The sequence below is a fragment of the Delphinus delphis genome, chromosome 7 (genome assembly GCF_949987515.2).
Source record: "Delphinus delphis chromosome 7, mDelDel1.2, whole genome shotgun sequence".
Taxonomy (NCBI): domain Eukaryota; kingdom Metazoa; phylum Chordata; class Mammalia; order Artiodactyla; family Delphinidae; genus Delphinus; species Delphinus delphis.
Window position 1 is genome coordinate 60,564,368 of NC_082689.1, and position 23,859 is coordinate 60,588,226.

The window sequence follows — 23,859 nt, forward strand, 5'->3', positions numbered from 1 at the left end:
GAAAACTAAACATTAAATTGCAAAAACAATACAATAACTATACAAATGTCTGCAATAAACTGCTCTTACATAAAATTCTACTTCAAATTTAAAAAGAAAGATTATATATACACACACAGTACACACGTAATACTACTTAGAAAAGGCATACATACCTAATTTTAGTTCAATTGCTGTGTTGGTGTTACATTTGTACTCTGCCAGTTTCTTCTCAACTGCACTCTTGTATTCAACCAAAAATTTCTCCATAGCACCAAATCCTAAGAAAAAAGGTTTTTAAAAAGTCTAGGTGGAAGTGGTTTAATTAGTCAAACCTACAAATAGAGTTCTTATTAGAACTGGAATAAAGGTAAGACTTACAACATGCTAACAGATCACAGATCTCCATATACTCCTACATAAATGTACTGAGTATGACTATCTCATCATAAAACAGAAAAAAAATTACTTTTGAGATAGAGGCTTGTGAATTAGACCTGCTTTACATAAATGAGTAAAGCTGATAATTAAAATGACAGACTATTGACATTTCTGAATATTTAATATTAATATAAATTACCTGCTAGGATTTATACCTAAGTAGCCTTTTTAAAAGAAATATAAAAAGGATGCTACTGCTCCGCTAAGAATCAAGGTGAGAATGTCCTTTGATAATTACAGGATAGCATTTTATTTCTAATACTGAAAAAATTCTACCCAGAGTACTTCCAGATCAACTATTAAAAAAACCAACAACAGAAGGCAGGCATACAGGGAACCTACCTCAACATAATAAAGGCCATATATGACAAACCCACAGCCAACATCGTTTTCAATGGTGAAAAACTGAAACCATTTCCTCTAAGATCAGGAACAAGACAAGGTTGCCCACTCTCACCACTATTATCCAACATAGTTTTGGAAGTTTTAGCCAAGGCAATCAGAGAAGAAAAATAAATAAAAGGAATCCAAAGCAGAAAAGAAGAAGTAAAACTGTCACTGTTTGCAGATGATACGATACTATACATAGAGAATCTTAAAGCTGCTACCAGGAAACTCTAATCAATGAATCTGATAAAACAGCAGGATACAAAATTAATGCAGAGAAATCTCTTGCATTCTTATACACTAATGACAAAAAATCTGAAAGAGAAATTAAGGAAACACTTCCATTTACCACTGCAACAAAAAGAATAAAATACCTAGGAATAAACCTACCTAAGGAGACAAAAGACCTGTATGCAGAAAACTATAAGACACTGATGAAGAAATTAAAGACGATACAAACAGATGGAGAGATATACCATGTTCTTGGATTGGAAGAATCAACATTGTGAAAACAACTATACTACCCAAAGCAATCTACAGATCCAGTGTAATCCCTATCAAACTACCAACAGCATTTTTCACAGAATCAGAACAAAAAATTTCACAATCTGTATGGAAACACAAAAGACCCTCAATAACCAACACAATCTTTAGAAAGAAAAATGGAGCTGGAGGAATCAGACTCCCTGACTTCAGACTATATTACAAAACTACAGTAATCAAGACAGTATAGTACTGGCACAAAAAACAGAAATATAGATCAGTGGAACAGGAAAGAAAGCCCAGAGATAAACCCATGCACATATGGTCACCTTATCTTTGATAAAGGAGGCAAAAATATACAATGGAGAAAAGACAGCCTCTTCAACAAGTGGTGCTGGGAAAACTGGACAGCTACATGTAAAAGAATGAAATTAGAACATTTCCTAACACCATACACAAAAGCAAACTCAAAATGGATTAAAGACCTAAATGTAAGGCCAGACACTATAAAACTCTTAGAGGAAAACATAGGCAGAACACTCTATGACATAAATCACAGCAAGATCCTTTTTGACCCACCTCCTAGAAAAATGGAAATAAAAACAAAAATAAACAAATGGGACCTAATGAAACTTAAAAGCTTTTGCACCACAAAGGAAATCATAAACAAGACAAAAAGACAACCCTCAGAGTGTGAGAAAATATTTGCAAATGAAGCAACTGAGAAAGGATTAATCTCCCAAATATACAGCAGCTCATGAATCTTAATATCAAAAAAACAAACAACCAAATACAAAAATGGGCATAAGACCTAAATAGACATTTCTCCAAATAAGACATACAGGTTGCCAACAAACACGTGAAAGGTTGCTCAACATCACTAATCATTAGAGAAATGGAAATCAAAACCACAAGGAGGTATCACCTCACACCAGTCAGAATGGCCATCATCAAAATATCTACAAACAATAAATGCTGGAGAGGGTGTCGGGAAAAGAGAACCCTCTTGCACTGTTGGTGGAATGTAAACTGATACAGCCACTATGGAGAACAGTATGGAGGTTCCTTAAAAAAACTAAAAATAGAACTACCATATGACCCAGCAATCCCACTACTGGGCATATACCCTGAGAAAATCATAATTCAAAAAGAGACATGTACCACTATGTTCACTGCAGCACTATTTACAATAGCCAGGACATGGAAGCAACCTAAACGTCCATCGACAGATGAATGGATAAAGAACATCTGGCACATATATACAATGGAATATTACTCAGCCATAAAGAGAAACAAAATTGAGTTATTTGTAGTGAGGTGGATGGACCTAGAGTAAGTCAGAAAGAGAAAAACAAATACCGTATGCTAACACATATATATGGAATCTAGAAAACTGGTACTGATGGACCTAGTGGAAGGGCAGGAATAAAGATGCAGACGTAGAGAATGGACTTGAGAATGTGGGGTGGGGGAAGGGTAAGCTGGGATGAAGTGAGAGAGTAGCAATGACATATATACACTACCAAATGTAAAACAGATAGCTAGTGGGAAGCAGCTGCATAGCACACGGAGATCAGCTTGGTGCTTTGTGACCACCTAGAGGGGTGGGATAGGGAGGGTGGGAGGGAGGTGCAAGAGGGAAGGGATATGGGGATATATGTATACATATAGCTGATTCACTTTGTTATACAGCAGAAACTAACACAACATTGTAAAGCAATTATACTCCAATAAAGATGTTAAAAAAAACTAATAATGCATAGAAAGATTATCTCAGGAAGGATACACAAGAAACTAGTAACCACTGTTACTTCTAGGATAAAGAGAAGGAAAGGGGACAGGGTTAGGAAAGAAAATTTTCACTGTATTAGCAAAATTTTTGTAACCATGTGCATGCAGTCATAGGCTACTGGAATAACAAAATGGTTTTAGTACAACGTGGCTACCCATCAATGTATATAATAATTAACAATGGAAGAAACCATTATGAAGAGAAACTTTCAAGCAAAGATGACAATAAATCTCCTGACAAAATGATCATAAAAATTAGGAAAAATTCAGGGAAAAAAGGTCATGAGCAGAAATGAAAAATGGGGTACAATGACATGCCGCAAACTTCAGTAAGCGGTTAAAACACACATATACAGAATGTGGGGAACACTTGAAGCAGTATAGTTTAATGGTTTGGAGTCAGAACCTGCTGGATTCAAATCCAGGCTTCACTATTTACTTACTAGATCTGTGAACTAGAGCACATTACTTGGTTTCTCTGACCCTACTGGATAAAAATGGTATAATAGAACCCATCTCAAACATCATCTGTAAAAGTGAGATAATAAAACCCACCTCAAGGCATTTATGTACAATCTAAGCAACAAATCATACATTAGTTTAATCCCCACAATTCTATAAGACAAGTAGATACTTTATCAGCCCTATTTCATATTCAAAAGCTCAGTTAGAAAGGTTTGGTTGGGCTTCCCTGGTGATGCAGTGGTTAAGGATCCGCCTGCCAATGCAGGGGACAAGGGTTCAACCCCTGGTCCGGGAAGATCCCACATGCCGCGGAGCAACTAAGCCCGTGTGCCACAACTACTGAGCCTGCGCTCTAGAGCCCGCAAACCACAACTACTGGGCCCACATGCCACAACTACTGAAGCCCGCGCACCTCAGAGCCCATGCTCCGCAACAAGAGAAGCCACCACAATGAGAAACCCACACACCGCAATGAAGAGCAGCCCCTCCACTAGCCGCAACTAGAGAAAGCCCACACACAGCAACGAAGACCCAACGCAGCCAAAAATAAATAAATAAATTAAAATTTAAAAAAGAAAGAGGTTTTACTCCTTAAAGGGCACCCGATTACTAAACGGTGGGACTGAGATTCGAATTTAGGTGTAATTCTTATAACACTACACCCTGTGCAATACACGTGTCCCCCCTCTTTTATAGTACCAGTGTACCCCCAAATCCGACAGTCTCTATTTGGTAGAAGAGCCTTTCCTTAAACACCTGTAGAGCTCATGCTATAGCCTATGTATCCAGCACATCCATAAAAGTGTACTGAGACTACTATAAAGGCAATGGGGAAAGATAAAAGAAAAAGAAACTGTCCATTACTTCAAAAGATATGTAAATGGATTAAAAAAAGCATATACTCAACCCAAAACAATCTTTATAAACGTACAGAATAATGGCAATTATTAGTTATTAAATGTTGTGAACTGAAGAGACTCAATAAAGAAGAGGTGGATAGAATAAACACAAGAAAATTAAAATAGACACCCCCTAAAAGAGAAGTTTAGATTAAGGAAGAATGCTTCACTGTCTCTCTCTCAAAGGAAATCTAAATAGATCTTAGTAATACTAAAGTGTGAGGCATTAAGGAGACTATTACGGAGTCAATCAAGATCCAAATGAGAGCCCTAGTGCAGGGCAAGACAGCAATGCGTTAGCTCAGAAGTTGACTGTAGTGGAAGGCGAAGAGAGACCTGGAAGAGAAGAGTCTGAGCATTAAAATCAGCTGGCGGGAACAGAACCAGACTAGTGGATGAGGCAGCAGTCGGTAAAGGGAACGAGAAGAGAAACAGGCGTCCAGGCACCTGGCACCTTACAAGCCCAAATCACGACGCTTTCTCCTGGCCTCTTCGGCCCTCCTAAGGGCCGAGTTCCCCGCAGAAGGTGCGGAACCCCGAGCCGTTGGGGGCGGGGGCACGAACCTCGGCGGACAAGGAGCTGAGCTGAGAGTTCCGCGTTTCCAGGCTGAAACAGGCCTTCTAGAAACCAGGCTGCAGCCCGAAAGTTCCAGGCGGGCACTGTCACCACCGTCTCGGCGTTCTTTCCCAAACCTGCCCGCCCCCTCCCCTTGGTAAACTTTTCCCGGGAACTTACCCGCCATTTCCGAGCTGCGAGCACCCGCGGCCGAGGAAGGACGAATCAACCCGCGCGCTCCCTAGCCGGAAGTGAGCACACTTTCTGACGCATTTCCCCCGCCCACCCCTGGCCTGGTGCTGGCCAATGAGAGGAGGGGGTTCGAGGCGCGGGGTGGTGGAAGCGCCTCGAGAGGCGGGGCTAACACGGCAGGGAAGGCTCGGACGGTTGCCTAGCCACGGCCAGCGCAGTCAGCCTCTTTGAGGCTTGAATTGGAGGAGGAGGCCGCAAAGGGATATTCTCTGTTGAGATGCTCGCTGGCTCGAGGAGAGTTTCTTTGGGGGTGATTTGCATAATATACATACCTCTGGCAGTTTTCTGTTCCCCCTTAACGATGTTTTGGAGACTGTTAGAAAAACTTTTCCCTTGGCCTGGACAGTAGATCCAAACACTTGAGCCCAAGTTTTACAGGTAAAATATAGGGATCGAGTTCTAGTTGCCAGAGAAATTTTCCCATATTTATTTGTTTCTATTTTTGCGGTAAATAGTTGTTTAACATCGTTTTTCTTTTATGTTTTTTTAACAGTATGTATACGGTGTGATATCTTAGGCACTCGGGTTTCGCATTTTAAGGTTATGAGGCAACAATTTAGTGTAAGGAAATTGCTACCTAGTAATAATTTAGGTGACCAGAACTGTTCTGGTTCTACATCTCTCAAGTCCTCGTGGCGTAACCACATCACAGGATGCTACCTGATTTGGGCCATAGGGCTTGTTAGTGTTTAGTAGCTGCTGAAACTGTTTGTCCCAGAGGATAAGCCACTGTTTAGGTATCCACAAATACACCCATGATGTCTGTACACTAGAATGCCTTGTCTCAACAAATGTTGGTTAATAGGTTTTACAATGATGATACGAGAGCTAAAATGGACCCTTGAGATGATAATCTAGAACTAACACACTTCCTCGTTTTAGAGATGCGGAAGCTAAAGCCCAGAAAAGAGAAATTACCCAAATTCACACTCAGTGTACAGCCTACACAAGAGCCCAGTTCTCCAGATACTCAGCTCAGTATTTGACTACATGGAGATGGCCCTCCTGAAGATAAAGATCAGAAAAGGTACTGAGAATGCTCAGATCCTTTTTCTTTAAGCTTTATTGAAACATAAGAAATTACGATCATAATGTTAAGAAGAAAACTGAAATCGTTGTCACTAATGACATTATAGATCAAAAACGGAAAACAATCTTTTTATATAATTGTTCTTTCAAAATGGCAAGATTCAGCATTTCTTTCCAAAACCACCTTACCTGTAGATTGGCCAATAGCTGACCGGCAATTATGATCCTTAAAATAAGAAATCAAGAGGAATTTGTCCTAACTGCCGCAAATCTGAAACAGATTTTATGACTTTATGTGACTTTACGGTTGGTTGTAGGGAATATGTTGAAACATATATGATAATATGAATAAGAAATAAGATGAATATGAATAAGAAATACGATGAAACCTATATATGACTAATATTTCATATGATCTGCTTGCAGAATTGAGGTTACAGTTTTAAACTGACTTTGTCTTAGAACCCTTCACACATATTTATTAAAAATGTCACAGAATACATGTTTAGCTAGTTTATCTAAAACCTAAATGAATGACTTCTTTCAGAAAGGTAAAAATAAAATTACCAAAAAGGAAAAAATATTTTTGTAGGGTTTTCCCACTCTTTTCAATTTATATTTAACCTTATTCTAAAGGAGATTTAGGAAGTGAATGTTACCACCATAGAATACAATTTCTACACAAGGAATCTGCTGTCCTCATGTATAGGAAGGAGGCAGCATAGTGGTGTGGAAAATTCAGTGCCCTACTAGTCTCAGTTCTACTACTTCGTGATTGTGTGACCTTGTTTCATCTATTAAGTGGAGATAAAAACCTTCCCAGTCATTACATTGAGTTGTTGTGAAAATCAAATGGAAAAATTTAGGAGAGAGCTTTGTAAATTGTAAAATTCTATATTAATATGAGGTGGTATTAGTATGATACCATTCATTCTAGAATAGGAAATTTGGAAAAGGCATTTTTCTCCATAGAAAAAGGCCATATTACACTGTTAGGAATGAACTAGCAACCTTATGTTTGGTACAGGTTCAACTGCATATGGACTAGTAAATTTTGCCATCATGTCTTGAAACCTCCGGAAGGGATTTTTTTTTTTTTAAAAAAACATGGTATTAAAAAGAGGGTTATCAGAAAGTGGATGTAGGAAATTTGAGATCCAAAAGAAAAATGCAGGTACTTGATGTGTCTTTAATTCAAAATACATACGTCTCTACAGACAAATAAGAATAGCTAGTTAACTCATTTGTTTAGCTCATAGTGTAAATGGTGGGGGTGTGGTGTATGAGTTTCAGTTCCCAGAACAATTATCCAGAATCCCCTATCCAGCTAGATGACTTTCATATAGGATAAAAGAAAGAAAATAAAAATAGGCCAGCTCATATTGAAAACTACTGTTAGAGGAAGGTATGTATATTATTAAGATGCACAGCACCAACAGTTTGCAAATTCCATATTTCAATTCTCATACACTACCCATAGGTGTATAAACTAGTACTTTTTGAGAAGCAATTTAGCAATTAAAAAAATTTAACATGTTTCTATTTGTACATCCTTTGAGGTAGTAGTCCCACTTAGAAGTATTTGTCCTACAAAACTATTTGCACAAGAATGCAAAGATAAATGATCAAAGATGTTCAAGGCAGCATTAATTTTACTGGCACATTGGAAATAGCCTAAACATTCATCAAAATGGGCTGGCTAATATGTACTGACTTGGGAAAATACTATATAATAGGTTAAAAAATAAGTTAACATTATAATGTTATTTTACTTGTATAAAAAAAGTGTATTTTGATATAAACATAGAAAACATTCGGAAGCATAACCAGCTAGTTTAACTGTGGCTCCTTCTAGGAGAGGGAATTTGGAGATGGGGATTAATCAGGGATTTAAAAAAAAATGCTGTTTGCTTCTTTTAATGAGGATGTATTGGTTTCTTTCATAACTAGAAACTTATCAATCTTTTGGAAGTTTTTAGACATGGTGGCTAACTCCACACTCTACATTCTATAAATTGTGATACATAGAATTAAAGAGAAGCAGCTTAACTGGTACAAGGAACAGTTAATTGAAAATTAAAATTTCTAGTTTTGCATTCTGTCATTATTTACAAGCAAAGACTGGTCAAAATGAGGGAAGAGGACTATAATTGCTTATTCTTATTTACAAAATGACCACCCAGTGATGCCCGCTTTACTTTTTGAAACTATAGTTTGTAAAAATGTCTTTAATTATGTATGTCTACTTAGGGTGACTAACACAATAATGCCTATGATATTTCACATTTCATAGTTAAAAATTACTTCAAATATTAATTCTTTTTTCCATTCTAGCCAACAGAAAAATGACCATTGTTCCTCTGTTTTAAACTTTTTTTTGCTGTTGTTTTGTGTTGTTTTTCAATGTAGAAGAGCTTCAGGATAGGAGGAGGGTGAAGAAAACTTTATCAAAGCTACTTTGATATTAAATAAATAAGACTAAAACGTGGTGAAAATTATGACTAGAAATATTTTAAACTGATATATTGTTTCAGTCATTCTGTCTTTCTTTTTTTTGATTGTAGTAAAAAAACACATAAAATTGACCATCTTAATCATTTTTTTTAAAAAATAAATTTATTTATTTATCTTTAATTTTGGCTGCATTGGGTCTTCGTTGCTGTGTGCAGGTTTTCTCTAGTTGCAGCGAGTAGGGGCTACTCTTCTTTGCGGAGCACGGGCTCTAGGTGTGTGGGCTTTTTTAGTTGTGGCATGTGGGCTCAGTAGCTGTGGCCCGTGGGCTCTAGAGCACAGGCTCCATAGCTGTGGCGCCTGGGCTTAGTTGCTCTGCAGCATGTGGGATCTTCCCGGACCAGGGCTCGAACCCACATCCCCTGCATTGGCAGGTGGATTCTTAACCACTGTGCCACCAGGGAAGTCCCATCTTAATCATTTTTAAGCATACAGTTCAGTAGCATTAAGTATATTCACATTGTTGTGAAAGCTGTCGTTCTAATGGGTTGGTTTTCAGGCACCCCCTTTGTAACCTGTTTACCCATATCGCTATGCAGAACAAGACTCTTAACTTCCTATGATCTGGACACACAAAGTGAAGAGCTTTTATGCCTGCTGTACAGTGCTGTTAAGTATTTAGTTCATAAACCTCTCCCTTAAAAGAATTATAAAAAAATAAAATAGCTTTATGGTAGTGTTTCTTCTAAATTTTTTTACAAATCAGAATTTTGAGGGAATATATATAGTTGTTAACAAGCTAAACCAACCAATCACTGTGCAAATTAGTAAAAGAATTCTTTCTGAAAATTTTGCTAGAAGGAATCCAGAATTTAATGATCTAAGAGAAGGAAACTGTCATGCTAACCGGCATCATATAATACAAAGAGAACCTGCTTCATCAGGTAAGAAGGGTGTGTTGGTAGGGTTAGGATGCGTTTAAAGAATAAAAGGTTTACTTTTACATATCTTTATAAAGTTAAATTTTGTTGTATATGAGGCAGTTCATGTTACTATAGATATGGTGTTATTTTTTAATAGATTTTAAGAGCAACTAAGGTACTTTGAATAATACAGAATCAGGAATTTTAGAGCAAAGTGATTTTAGAAATCAGGTAATCTAGTCATTGTCATGTTTATTTGGTATACATATGCATAAAAACTTTTGCTGATATCTCCTCTTCTATATATCAATATATTTCTACTACTGTTAATTCCTATATTAAATATTACTATTATTAACTTTTTTTACTAATTAATTTATTTATTTTTGGCTGCATTGGGTCTTCGTTGCAGTCCTTGTCTGGCAGCCTCTTGACAAAGTTGGTGTAGGGGTCGTCTAGAGTCTCCTTGCTCTCCTCCAGGATGATGTTCTTCTTGTCCTCGCTCAGGCAGAAGAGCACCGCCTTCTTGCGCTTCTTCTCCTCCTCTGGTGTCGACGACTTATGCACCTTCATGTCATTGAACGCTTTGATGGCCCCATCAGACACAGCCACACCAGAGACCATGTTTCTGGAAGAGAAAAGGAGAGAGCAAGGAGAGCCAGAAAAGACAAGAGCTGCTACTGCAGCTTTTTTAAGCATGGGTCATGAAATCAATTCAGAATGTTGAAAACAGAATTAGAAAATAAAAAATAGAATAGTACAGAATAGCAAATACCAGAGTATGTTGCATGTAAAAAAGTTCAATATTGCTTCATGAAGTTTTTACTTCAGTGTGTACTGGGGTTGTGATAAAAAATGTATTTTTTACTATTTAGGTCTGGGGCAATAAAGTTTGAAAGCCACCAGTGGAAAAGACAATGTGATTTATCACAATGTGATAAATATGATGGGGAGGTCTATGATGGGTGAAAAAGGGGGCTTAAGGATTGTTTTCTGGAGGAAGAAATTCTTGATCTGTATCTTAAAGGATAGGCCAATTGTAATAAATGTGGAGTAAAATATCTCCAGTAAAGGAAATAGCATAAAAGCTCAAAAATCTTTGTGACTAAAGGAACAAGTATAGTAGTAAGATATAAGTAAGAGGAAGGGGCTGGATCAGGAAGCTTCTATTCTTCGTCAAACTGAGAAGCTTGGATTTTATATTGAAGTCGCTAGAGAGCCACTGAAGGATGGGGAAGTGACAAAATTTAGTATCTGTTTTATATCGAGCAGTTGACAGCACTGTGGAGAATGGATTTGAGGATAGTGACAGGAGGCAGAAAGTGGAGAACTGGAGGCATGGGAAAGCAATTAGGAGGCATAATGAAGGCCATTATAATCAAAAGAAGAGATTTTAAAAAGCCTGAAGAGGATGAAAAACACAGGACTGGGTAGCTATTTGGATGTGAGGGGTAAGGAAGAGTCTGATACCCAGCTTTCTGGCTTGAGCCACTAAGACAACGGTAATGGTCTTTACTTAGGAAATATAACAGGACTAATGGCTAGTGGTTGAGCAACCAGGTAAGAATAATCAATAAATATTTAAGGGGCTTCTCTGGTGGCGCAGTGGTTGAGAGTCCGCCTGCCGATGCAGGGGACACGGGTTCGTGCCCCGGTCCGGGAAGATCCCACATGCCGCGGAGCAGCTGGGCCCGTGAGCCATGGCCGCTGAGCCTGTGCGTCCGGAGCCTGTGCTCCGCAACGGGAGAGGCCACAACAGTGAGAGGCCCGCGTACCACAAAATAAATAAATAAATAAATAAATAAACATTTAAGTCGTACTTACATAGTTAATGTCAAACATTTAGATAAGTGTTAGGGCCGAGGGTGTGGATGAAGGAGGAAGGATAGGGTAATAAGATATACCCTGGAAGAAACAGAGAAATCATGAATTCAAGAAGTGGCAAATTATGGTTTCCGTGAAACCTTCTGTATATCACCCAGCTTGAACTGATTTTTTCTTTTTCTAAACCTGTATTGCATAAATTTGCCACACAGTTAAGCATATGCATTGTTAATTAATGGTTTTACCTATGTTTTGTCTTAATACATTGTAAGATCTTTATGGAGAGGAATAATTATGTTCCCTTCATATTTCCTGCTTATGGATATCAATAATAAGCCAACACTCTGTCTAAGAGATGGAGTAGAACTTCATAGCCATATAGAATTCCATATGATGAAATGTCCTTTCATCCCTTCATGGTGCTCTAGTAAGTTTGAACAAAAGGGGATTTGTCTCATCTACTACTGAGCAGTTTCTTCTCTGTGATCCATGTCCCCTCTTTACCACCCAGTATGCCTTGGGTTATACTCACTTGGCTGCTGTTCCCTACCTAGGACTCTGAGCCTACTGTCTTTGATGAAATGATGTTGCTGCTACTACCACATGGATCTCAGTGAAGGCGTGATATGAGGAAGGCTACACTTCCCATTACTGCGCCTTAATTTTCCGTCCACACCATCAACACAAAACTAGTTCACATAAAATGCTTTATTGAGGGGCTGGGGATGATTAAAGGAAGTATAATTGCTGACTATTTTATTACCCATCCTCATCCTGAACTGTCCAGGTAAGCCCATCCATCCATCCAGGCTGAAGGAAGAACAGGATAAGCAATGTTTTCTGGGGCTTCTTTCCAAGTAGTAAAAGTGAGAGATAATACAGGCAAGACCATGTACATCTGGTACTCCATGATTTCTTCCCATGCTGACTTGACCAGAATCACGGAAGAAGCAGCAGGTCAGCATTACCCAGAAGCTTCCTCAAAAGCACAAAATATAGTTAACCCCCCCTTTTTTTTGGTATTTTGGCCACACCACGCAGCGTGTAGGATGGTTGCCCAAACCCAGGCCTCCACAGTGAAAGTGCTGAATCCTAACCACTAGGCCACCAGGGGACCCCCTAGTTAACCCTTTTTATACATAAGTTTATTCTTATCCATTGTTACATCTTTTTTTTTTTTTTTTTTTGCTGTACGCGGGCCTCTCAGTGTTGTGGCCTCTCCTGTTGTGCAGCACAGGCTCCGGACGCACAGGCTCAGCGGCCATGGCTCACGGGCCCAGCCGCTCCGCGGCATGTGGGATCTTCCCGGACCGGGGCACGAACCCGTGTCCCCTGCATCGGCAGGCGGACTCTCAACCACTGCGCCATCCAGGGAAGCCCCATTGTTACATCTTTTGAAGTACAAAGACCTTATACCATGGTGAAGACCTCATAATTATTTATTTCATTCTTATGTGGTTTTTTCTTATATTGTCATTACCTTAAGGTGCTAGATATACTATTGTCAGGGCTACTGGGAATGGAAAGTGCAGAATACTACTTTGACTGAGACCTTTTAACAGTTCTTAGTCAAGTTCCTTCTATGTTCTCAGCTTCTGACCTTTTCCAATCAAAAGAATTTCAATCATTCCACAATTCTGCCCACTTTTCCTCCTTGATTTGTCTCTTTCCACAAGGTCTAACTGTCCTCAAGTTTTAGCTCTTTCATGTTGTTTCTCCAGAACTTTCTAACTTAAATTTCCTGATTATTCTTCTGGTCAGTACAATTTTATGCTGATCAATACTACATTGCATTACATTATTCCTTTATAGCAATTCTTCAGAAGGAGTTTCTTCCTGGGCATACCCTGGTTCCTAGCTTCCTTGTCTTGAGATTTGTGGCCCTCTCTTCCTTAAGGAGTCCTTTTTTTATGTCTCCCACTACAAACCTGCCCTCCCCTTTTTTGAAACTCCCTTCTCACTGGGGTTGATTTCACCCTAGGATGAGTTCTCCTTCCCACAACAGGGCAGTCCAAGGACACAATGACCCATTGCAGGATATTTCCCACCAAAGTCTTGAGTTTCTCAGCCTAGATTTACACTCTAGGTGCATTTCAACAGGAGAGTTCCAGGGCAGGCTTCAGATTCCAAGTCTGGTACTTTCCAAGGTTTCTGTCAGTATGTTGTGCAAATATACCTCCACGTTCTTCCTCTAATTTTCCTGTGGGTAACTTAGACCAAACAGACACATAGACACAAACACACACAACTCCCAAGGACATATAATTACTGTCTGAATCCATGTTAAGGAAAACATTTTTCTTCCTCAGTGCAATATAGTCTTCATAGATTTCGCTGCCCATACTAGAGATATATTATTTGTCAAACAGTTTCAGTTTCTTTTCCCTACCCTGCAACAATGCACAGAGACCTGTCAGTGTTTAAGAAACAAGGTCCATTACAATTTCTAGCCAAATAACAGAATTACATAACTGGATAGCCATCTTCAGTATCAAAAGACCCAGCACGATTTTCCCCAGCATTTTATTATGAAAATTTTCAAAAGTATACAAAAGTTAAAAGAATTTTAACAGTGAATTCCTAAATACCACCCCACCCCAGGTTAGGTATAACATATCTATCTATCTATCTATCTATCTATCTATCTATCCATCCATCCATTGTCTTATTTCCTTTATGGAATTCAAAGTAAATTTAATATACCAGTACTCTTCTCCTTAAATACTTCATGTCATTACATACCTAGTTCAATATTTATTTACAGATTTTTTTTTCTTTTGAGGAAAAATTGACACACAATGAAATGTATAAACCTTAAGTGTACATTCCCTAAATTTTGGAAAATACATACACCTGTAACCGAAGCCCCTAGCAAGACATAGACGATTACTATTACTCCAGATAGTTCCCTCATGCCTCTTTCCAGTCAGTTCCTCTCCCTAAGCAACCATGGTTCTGCTTTTTCCCACCATAGATTAGTTTTGTTTGTTCTAGAACTTCACATAAATGTAATCACATAGTATATGCTTTTTTGTATATGATTCCATGTAAGGCTTCTTTCATTTAGCATGATACTTTTAAGATTCATCCATGTCATTGTGTGTATCAGTAGTTTGCTCTCTTTTACTGCTGAATAGTATTCCATTCTGTGACTATATCATAGTTTGTTTATCCAGTCTCCTATTGATGGACGACTGGGCTTTTCCAGTTTTTGGCTTTTTAAAATTAATTAATTAATTAATTTAAATATTTATTTATTCTGTTGCACCAGGTCTTAATTGTGGTAGGCGGGCTCCTTAGTTGCGGCTCGCTGGCTCTTAGTTACGGCACATGGGCTACTTCATTGCAGCAGGCGGGCTCCTTAGTTGTGGCTCCCAGGCTCCTTAGTTGCGGTACGTGGCTCTGTAGTTGTGGCGTGCGAACTCTTAGTTGCTGCATGCATGTGGGATCTAGTTCCCTGACCAGGGATCGGACCCAGGCCCCCTGCATTGGGAGCTCAGAGTCTTATCCACTGAGCCACCAGGGAAGTCTGAAGTTTTTGGCTTTTATGAATAAAGTGGTTGTGAACATTCTTGAACAAGTCTTTTTATCCACACATATTTTCATTTCTCTTGGGTAAACACTGAAAGGTAGAACTGCTGATTCATAGTGTAGGTATATGTTTAGTTTTATGAACACCCGCTCAATCTTTTCCCAAAGTGGTTATATTATTTACACTTCCACCACAGTGCACAAGAGCTCTGGTTGCTCCACATCCTTGCCAGAATCTGGTGTTTTCAGTCTTTTTAATTTTAGCCATTCTAGCAGGTATGTAGTACCATCTTTTTACTGTAACTTAATTTGCATTTCCCTGATGACTAATGATGTTGTGCAGTTTTTCATGTGCATATTAGCAATTTGTATATCTTCTTTTGTGAAGTGTTTGTGTCTTTTGCCCATTGTTAAACTAGGCTGTTCATTTACCATTGAGTTTTAGGAGTTCTTTATATCCTGGATATCAGTCCTTTGTTTTATATATGTTTGCCAGTTTTTCTCCTAGATGTGGCTTGCCTATTTCTTTTCTTTTTCTTTTTTTTGTTTTTGTCCTATTAATTTTCTTAATGCTGTCTTTTGATAAGAAGAAATTTTTGAGTTTAGTGAAATCTAATTTATCAATTTCTTAATTTATGGTTATTGACTTTTATGTTCTCACTAAAACACCTTTATCTAACTCTGAGTCATGAAGATATGCTTTAATGTTTTCTACTAAAAGCTTTATGATTTTAGCTTTTGCATTTAGGTCTATGATTCATCTCAAATTTATTTTAGTATATGTTTTGAGGTAGAGGTTGAAGTTTCTCTATTTTCCCACATGGATATCTAGCTAGTCGTGTCATTTGTTGAAAAGACTCCTTGCCCCATTAGATTGCATTGGCACCTTTGTTAGAAATCAAATGACTTTATAATTTTGGAACTATTTCTGAGCTCTCTATTCTGTTCCATTGATCTATTTATCTATCCTTTTGCCAGCCAGTACAATACAATATTGATTTCTTTAGCTTTATACTAAATCTTGAAGCCAGGTAGTGTAAGTCCTCCAACTTTGTTCTTTTTCAAGTTTGCTTTGGATATTCTGGGGTCTTTGCTTTTCTCCCAGCACAATTTTTTAAAAAATTTATCTATTTTTGGAGGCGTTAGGTCCCCGCTGCTGCACCCGGGCCCTGCCCTGCCACTGCGAGCTGGGGGCCCACCCCCTGCCATGGCGAGCAGGCCCCTCACCGCGGGGGCCCCTCCCGTCGCGGGCATTGTGGCCCACGGGCACAGCAGCCGCGGCTTACGGGCTCCAGAGTGCAGGCTCCACGGAATGTGGGATCCTCCCGGACCAGGGCCCGAACCCTTGTCCCCTGCATTGACAGGTGGACTCCCAACCGCTGCGCCACCAGGGAAGCCCACAATTTTTAAAGTGGAAATTTTTTCTTTACTTTGGATCAGACCCAAAGCATCCTTCCTTACTGACCTCTGAGTGGAAGGGAGGCAAAAACCAGATCCAAGTAAATCCCCAGAGGAGGGGAGGGGTGAGCGGCTGAAGGACTGGGCAGGATGTTTGCTCTTCCAGTTATATACTTTTGATTGGAATGGGAATATGTGACAAACCACAGAGTTTTTACCCAATTATTACCTAAAGCTGCCTTGGCCTTTGGCATATACAAAGGTTTTGGTATCATTCTTTCAGCTTTATTCATTGAAAAAATGAATAGTAGCTGTTGCCGCAATAAAATATTCTCCATGCTTTGGGAATCATGCTATTTATTTTTCTTATATTTCCTATAGCTGCAACAGCAAGTTTAGTACCAACACAAGGCGCTTAATAAATGTTTGTTAACTAAAATTTGGGTCATTCCAAATCATAACATTAGAGTGTTAAAAGAAGCATTAAGGGCTTCCCTGGTGGCGCAGTGGTTGAGAGTCCGCCTGCCGATGCAGGGGACACGGGTTCATGCCCCCGTCTGGGAAGATCCCACATGCCGCGGAGCGGCTGGGCCCGTAAGCCATGGCCGCTGAGCCCGTAAGCCATGGCCGCTGAGCCTGCGTCTGGAGCCTGTGCTCCGCAACGGGAGAGGCCACAACAGTGAGAGGCCCGCGTACCACAAAAAAAAAAAAAAAAAAGAAGCATTAAAGCTCACCTAGTTCAATCCTCCATCTGATCATAAGGTTTCCCACTAAATACCAGCTTGTACATGACTAATACAGTAATAGGGCACTCACAGCCTTCAACATCTAGAGCAGCTCATTCCATGAATTCCTTACAAAATCTATTGAAAAGAAAACTGGCTGTTACTGCCTCCACAAGGGAATAAAGAAGACTGTGGTCCCAAACTAAGATCACTGTTATCTGCATTGAATAATTTATAGGACTTAGAGTCAGACTGTGAGGAAGAGCAGTTTAGGAAGATGCAATTGCAAGAGTACAGCTATTTCATCTGATTTCTGATATGCTACTCTTCCCTCTCCACCAAAATGAGAATTTATTTCAATTAGCGCCAATGTTCCTACAGGGAGTATAATACTTGTACAGTATAGAGAAGTCCTAAAATGTGTCATTTATCTAGTATCTAACTATAAGTGGCTTGGGTTGAAATAATAATTTCTGATTTATTGATTTCCAGGTCAGCCTACCAACTGAAACATAATTTGCTCAGACTTGGACACTTAACTCTTCATACTTCTGCCCAGTCTACCCCTGCCGTTTCCCCATATAGACTCTTAGCAAGGAAAACGTTGAAAGCACAACTTATAAAGTTTATAGGTTTTGCAATATTTCAATAAAATATAAAGAACCATTTTATACTTCTAGATGTAGGCTCAAACCAATCTACATTTAAATTTTCCAGATGTTCAAATATCTTTGTGTGTATGTGCCATTTATTTCATTATGCTATTTATTTCAAATATGTTAAGTGAGCATCTTGATGTGGGGATGGCATAAATGCCAGCTTATTCCTCATCATAGTGGTGGTGTATGTACCCTTAATCTAGGAGGAGCCCCACTCCTGGTTTAATTAGTCAGTGATATCCTAATGCTCTACTACATGTTTGTACACCACCTTGATTTAGTTCTTGCAAGATGGCATCCGTCGTAGCTGTGTGGGATATGGAAATGGGAACAAAAATGTATCCATGTCAGTAAAATAATCAGAGGGAGCTAGAATATAAACAGAAAGAACATGTTATTTAAGATAGAAGGAGGGCCAGGAGTTGTGGCAGAACAGGCTCATTGGAAATTGCCTCTTGTTTTAATAACTACATTTTAGTTTATTAGGGCGCTAGGCATTAGGATAATTCCAACTTTCACCCACAAAGTTAATGCAATGTCAGCTGCCTGGGAGTTGGAGACATATTTCTGTGGATTTGTCTAGTAAGCCCATACTTCGTTTTTGCATCTGGGGGTAATATATTATTTTCATGGGCAAGGACTTCACAAGCAGATTTAAATTTCCAGCTCAGTCAAGCTTCATATTAAATATTTTATGAAACCAACTCTAAAAAGTGACTATTAATGACAGTACCTTTGCAGCTAGTCTCTTAGCCTTTAACTTCCAATTTCACTTTCTGAAATGTCATTCTTTTTAGACTCAGTTATCAAGTTTTCAACTTATAGTTGTGCCAAGGTGTTAAAATTATTTCTTGTTTACAGATATCATTTGCAGTCTAAAGAAAGTTATAAATTTCTATACTGGCATTCTATTTTTAAAAATTATAAAAAGTTTTGAATTGTTTCTACTTCCTTTTCCCAAATATTTTGTGAATCTTATTTGACAGGTTTGTGTTTTGTTATTCCATTAACTAATAAGTTTTCCCTCAACTCTGATCATCTACAATTCAGGAAAAAGTAAGTTGTAGTTTGTTTTAACATCTAACAATACTATTAGCCAATCATCATAACAGAACGACAGATTTCAAAGTTTTTCAGGGCAGAAGCTCTAACTCATAGGCTTTTGTATTCATTTCCATACTTAGTTCATCCCACAGTACACACTTTTAATACCTTTGTTCAATTTATTGTTTGTTATATTTGGATAGATGAAAAACCTAGCAAAATTCACCTTTTTTTTCTTTTGTCTGTGCTGGGTCTTTGTAGCGGTGCGTGGCACATGGGCTACTCTATTTCTGTTGCACGGGCTTCTCTAGTCGTGGCACGTGGGCTCAGTAGTTGCGGCGCACAGGCTTAGTTGCCCTGCAGCATGTGGGATCTTAGTTCCCTGACCAGGGATTGAACCCGCATCTGCTGCGTTGGAAGGTGGATTCTTAATCACTGGACCACCAGGGAAGTCCCAAAATTCACCTTTATTTAGGGTAGCTGAGCTCTCCTAACTTCTCTTTATTTAGGGTAGCTGGCAGCCTTAGTTTTAAATTATTTTATCATCTCCATTGCAACTAGATTGGCATCAGTGAAACTCTAGAGCTTGCTCAAAGATCAGCTATTTTTTATTCAAGAAAATTATTATTGTGGCCTGGTGCCTGCCTATACCTATGAATTATTGTGGTGGGTTCTGTCTAAATGTAGTGTTGTCTTCCTCTCTACAAGTGGCCAGTCTGTCCCTAAATTTCACTCCAACGGTATGGATTTGGTCAACAACAATGTGTTCCAATAGAAAATAATCCCTTCATTTTAAATAAATGTCTTTCTTTCCCTTAAGTACTTTTATTCAAACTAAGGGACTTTGGGCTACAAACAGACATCCTTCCCTTGAAAAGTAGCATAAAATAAACAACTTGAGATTCCTACTTAGAGAAACTTCATAAAATAAGAGAGCAGAGTATCAGGGACATAAGGTGCTGGCAAAACAAAATATGAATTTGTAAATCCTTATGTCCAATTACATTGTTAAAAGAACTTTGAACGGACTGAAGAAAGAGATGTGATGGTGGCAGACAGTTAAAGCAACTGCAGCAGAAAAGCTCACTTTAGGAGTACTAGTAATATATCATTCCTTATCAACAATTTCCATTTGCCAGTCCACTTGCCTTATTTCTACAATATTAACTTGGATACTTAACACAAATATTATGATTAGTGAGACTGGAGAAAAGGGAAGCCTCCTGTGAGATTCAACACTGGAAATGGAAAAGAGGGTGGAGAGGGATTATAGCGCTAAATGAGATAAGCTAAACCTTGGAGTTGTTAGACTTTTTTTTTAAACGGGAAGCTTGCTTGGTTTAAAAACACAAACAATCAACCAACAAAAAAAAATACACTTAGGTTTGGGGTTGTGGGGAAGCACTGACCATCTGTAAACTCCTAGACAGTAAGGGCTATATGTTATTAATCTTTGTATTCTTTATAAGCAGGACTGTATCTGGCATATAATAGATGCCCAGCAAACATTTGTTGAATGACTCAATATTTGGCTCAATATAGTCATAATGGCAAGACTCAGCTTGAGAGACATTATTTTGGTTCAAAGTAGAGCTACCCTTTCTTAGACAGGGCTGGAAATGTTTATGTAGAGGCAAGTTGAGCCAGGATTCAGTGCCAGCCCTGTCAAATGGATTTTTTTCCCCTTTGGCATTTGTGCCCCACCTCATGCACAAAGGATTTGGGTGATTAGGAATGTGGAGTCTACTAATAAAGCTTTATAACAGTACACGAAGCACAAGTATATTAAGCGTATTCATCGCATGCCAATTTAAGGACCTATTTCTCAAGTTATGTTTACTTAGGCTTTCCCCAGAGTGAGTGGTTCCCAATCTGTTTTATTGTCAGTATTTCCCTTTAGTTGTCATCAATTCATCTGCTGTTATTCTTTCAAACGGAACATGTTCTTTGATCCTTCGAAATCTTGCTCAATCTAGGCCCCAAGTGTTGCTCTGAGTCTCAGGCGAAAACGACTTTGGCTGAAGTCGGCTCCCAAAGCCACACCCACTAAGAGGCCTTAAGAGACCTGGGGCTTTCCTGGCGGCTGCTCAGCTGCCGGCAATCAAGCGGCACGCCGGAATCCCACGGCTTGGTCCTCCAGTCTCCCCGGCGGGAGGCACGTCCTCCTCCGCCCCGCGGGCCAGCTCTTTCTGGCTGGGACGCCGAGCCCCCTGCCGGCCCCGCCCGCCCCGGGCTCATTTGCATAGAGGCGCGCGCGACGCCGGCGACCGAGCGGGAGGGAGGGCGGGCGCGGCCGGGAAGGCGGCGCGCGCGTGCCCTGACAGCTCGGCCCTGCTCGCTCACTCGCTCGTCCCCGGCTTCTGAGCACAGCATGGCGGTCAAGGTGACTCTAACTCTCTGCTGCTGTCTTTATTTCATAAGAGACATTCCGGGGACCGTGCCTGCAGTCCCTCACCTCTTCCTATTTACTTCTTTGCCTGATTGTTAGATAGCGTGTCCTGGGGCTCCAGGGAGAGCCGTGCGGGGCTTGGACTGGAGGGAGAGGATGCCCGGCCGGGGGAGGGGAAGGAGGAGGGATTTTGAGTTGGAGGGGCTTGTAAGGGCCACAGGTCGGTGAAGGAAGCGTAGTATCCTGCCCTGGGTACATGGAATTGTGAGCCAGGGGTTGGAGGGCATCAGAAAGGGAGTGGGAGGAAGTGGCATATATAGCCGGGGATGCCTAAGGCATCTGTGTACCGCGGTGGGGGAGGGGGTGAGTAATTGAGTATTTGGGGGCCTCTGGAGCAGGGGGCAGTGGTTGGCATTTGAGCTGCAGGTGGCAGGATGGCTAAAGTATTTAGAAACGTTGCAGCGGTTTTCATGATTTTAGGTTGGGTGGAGAAAGAGAGGGGCGTGGAGATAATTATATTCTGGATTGCTTTCCACGGGAAGAAAGGCCAGTAGGCCATGCGATTAATTTGGGAGTTTCAACTTTCCTGTTGTCTCTACTAGCCTTAATGGCCTCTTGATTTGAAGGTGGGTGGTTGCCAAATGTGTTGCTGGTGGATGTGGAATAGGTAGGGGATTGATCCTCATGGCCTTCCCTTTCCAGTCCAGGGGAAATCTATGTGGTAGATTTGCTATATTTTAGGCTCTTCACACCTGTCTTTCCACCCTGTGGTCACAGAGCTCCAATTTGACAGTTGTTATCAGTATTAGTGCTTTTGGTTTGTTTTAAGCTAAATGCCCTTATAAAAGATAAGAGCATTGATTGCTGGCATTTGTGAACTGTAATCTCAAGAGATTGCCTGGTCTCTAGTGAAGCATTAACTGGCTTTTTTTTTTCTTACAGGTGCAGACAACCAAGCGAGGTGATCCTCAGGAGTTAAGAAACATATTCCTACAGGTAAATTGGCTTACGGGCTGTGCTTTTTCTTGGTGGGGGAGATATAAGTCTAGTACTTTTTAGGCCTTAACTTTCAGGAATGTTCTATTTTCATGTATTCTTAAGAACTTGACAATAGATAATATAGATTATAAGTCTCTTATTACGTTTTTATAAAAAGATTTCCCTCACATTTTTTAACATGACTTAAGACATGTAAAAAAAACACTAAAAAGGATTTCCATCTTCTCTTAACCATTGTGACCAAAATAAAATTTCAAAATGTATTGACACTCTTGTGCAATTGATAGGTATGATGATTAAAATTCTTTTTTCCTTGAAAGCTGTGTGCTTATAAAGTTTTCCTACTTCTAAGCAACTGTGTAATTTGTTACAGAGGTAAGAATATTATAACTGTTCTTAATTTGTGTGTTTTCGCCCTCTGTTTATTTATATTATGTCCATGGGCATTGGGGGTTGTGTTACAAAATGTTACTGTTTGGGATTCTTGCAAGGATCCACCTTCACTTCTGCTAAGTTTTTAGGATCAGTGACTTGCTGTAGACGCCTAAAGAATTGGCTTAGTTTTTTTGTTTTGCTTTCTTTTCTTAAATTTCAAAAGTTCTGCGTGCAGGAAATTGTACCTAAGTACATATAAAGGGAGACAAGCTAAGGTGTTCTACCAAATGTTGTATTTTTCTCTGAAATCTTTTAAGAACTTTCTATTCTGGACATGGTTCTCATATAGAAACTTTGACCTTGGGCAGGTCCCTGCTGGGTATTAGTTTCCTCTGTAAAATGAGAGGTGATCTCCAAGGTTCTTTCCAACTGCAAAAGTCTATGATTCTATATTAGGAACAGACTCTAACATATACAGATCAGCCTGGAATAGATGACATTTTTATCTGAGACATGTGAGTTGCTTAAGCTATTGTTGGGGAGCACGCTTCACAGATGACCAATTAGTGAAATTGAGAATCTTAAATTTTATAAAATCTGTTGAAGGGAAGCATCATTTCCAGAACAAAAGTAATTGTGATAGAAATGCTCTATTTATGGTTCAAAACCTTTATTCCTCACAGTTGTTCTTGAAAATAACCAAAAATATGTCAGTGTTAACCACACCATGTACTCAATTGTTTTATGAGGAGTTCATGGATATAGTTCATTTTATTTTCTAAATTAAGTAGGCATGGAAGAAATCATTTGAAAATGCTGCAGGAGGTGATGAACAGAGCACTGACCCAGGTGTTAGGAACACTGGGTTCAGTTGCCAGCCCTGCCTCTATCTGGTTGTGGTACCTGTAAGCTAATTATCTGGCTTTCCTGGGCTTCATCTTCTCATGTGGGACTCAGTGGGCCATAAGGGAATGTGAACTGAAGTCCTTTCAGCTTTAAAAATCCTATGGAAAAAATCTGTGATTCTGTATGGATTTGGTTTTTGGGGAGAGAGGAGAATGCAAATACAGAGAGAGCTGGGACTGTGCCTAGCTTTTTGAAAACTTTTAAATCTTATCTTTTTACACATTATTTTGATGATGCCCTTATTTTTTATACTGAAACTTTGTGGAATTTATAATTGCATGTTCAGCCCTAACTGTAAAGCACTGACCCAAGAGTTATTGGTAAGAGACAGAGGAGATAACTTACCGTCAAGT

General features: G+C 39.5%; 2 protein-coding genes across 4 annotated transcripts in view; one reads left to right on the forward strand and one right to left on the reverse strand.

The window, feature by feature from the left end:
• Nucleotides 1–5,242, reverse strand: part of HAT1 (histone acetyltransferase 1) — a 50,716-nt gene extending 45,474 nt beyond the window's left edge. The window contains exons 1-2 of one of the 2 annotated variants that reach the window (XM_060016584.1): nucleotides 5,182–5,242; nucleotides 156–260 (exon numbers count right to left, since the gene is read on the reverse strand). In XM_060016584.1, coding sequence (XP_059872567.1) covers nucleotides 156–260; nucleotides 5,182–5,188 — 112 coding nt within the window. In that variant the 5' untranslated portion in view covers nucleotides 5,189–5,242. Of the gene's footprint in view, nucleotides 1–155; nucleotides 261–5,009; nucleotides 5,095–5,181 lie in introns of those variants that run through there. The other variant, XM_060016586.1, reaches the window with a different exon arrangement.
• SLC25A12 (solute carrier family 25 member 12) overlaps nucleotides 1–23,859 on the forward strand; it is a 174,281-nt gene that overhangs the window by 61,825 nt on the left and 88,597 nt on the right. The window contains exons 1-2 of one of the 2 annotated variants that reach the window (XM_060016588.1): nucleotides 21,147–21,220; nucleotides 22,169–22,222. In XM_060016588.1, the coding sequence (XP_059872571.1) occupies nucleotides 21,209–21,220; nucleotides 22,169–22,222 (66 nt within the window). In that variant the 5' untranslated portion in view covers nucleotides 21,147–21,208. Of the gene's footprint in view, nucleotides 1–21,146; nucleotides 21,221–22,168; nucleotides 22,223–23,859 lie in introns of those variants that run through there. The other variant, XM_060016587.1, reaches the window with a different exon arrangement.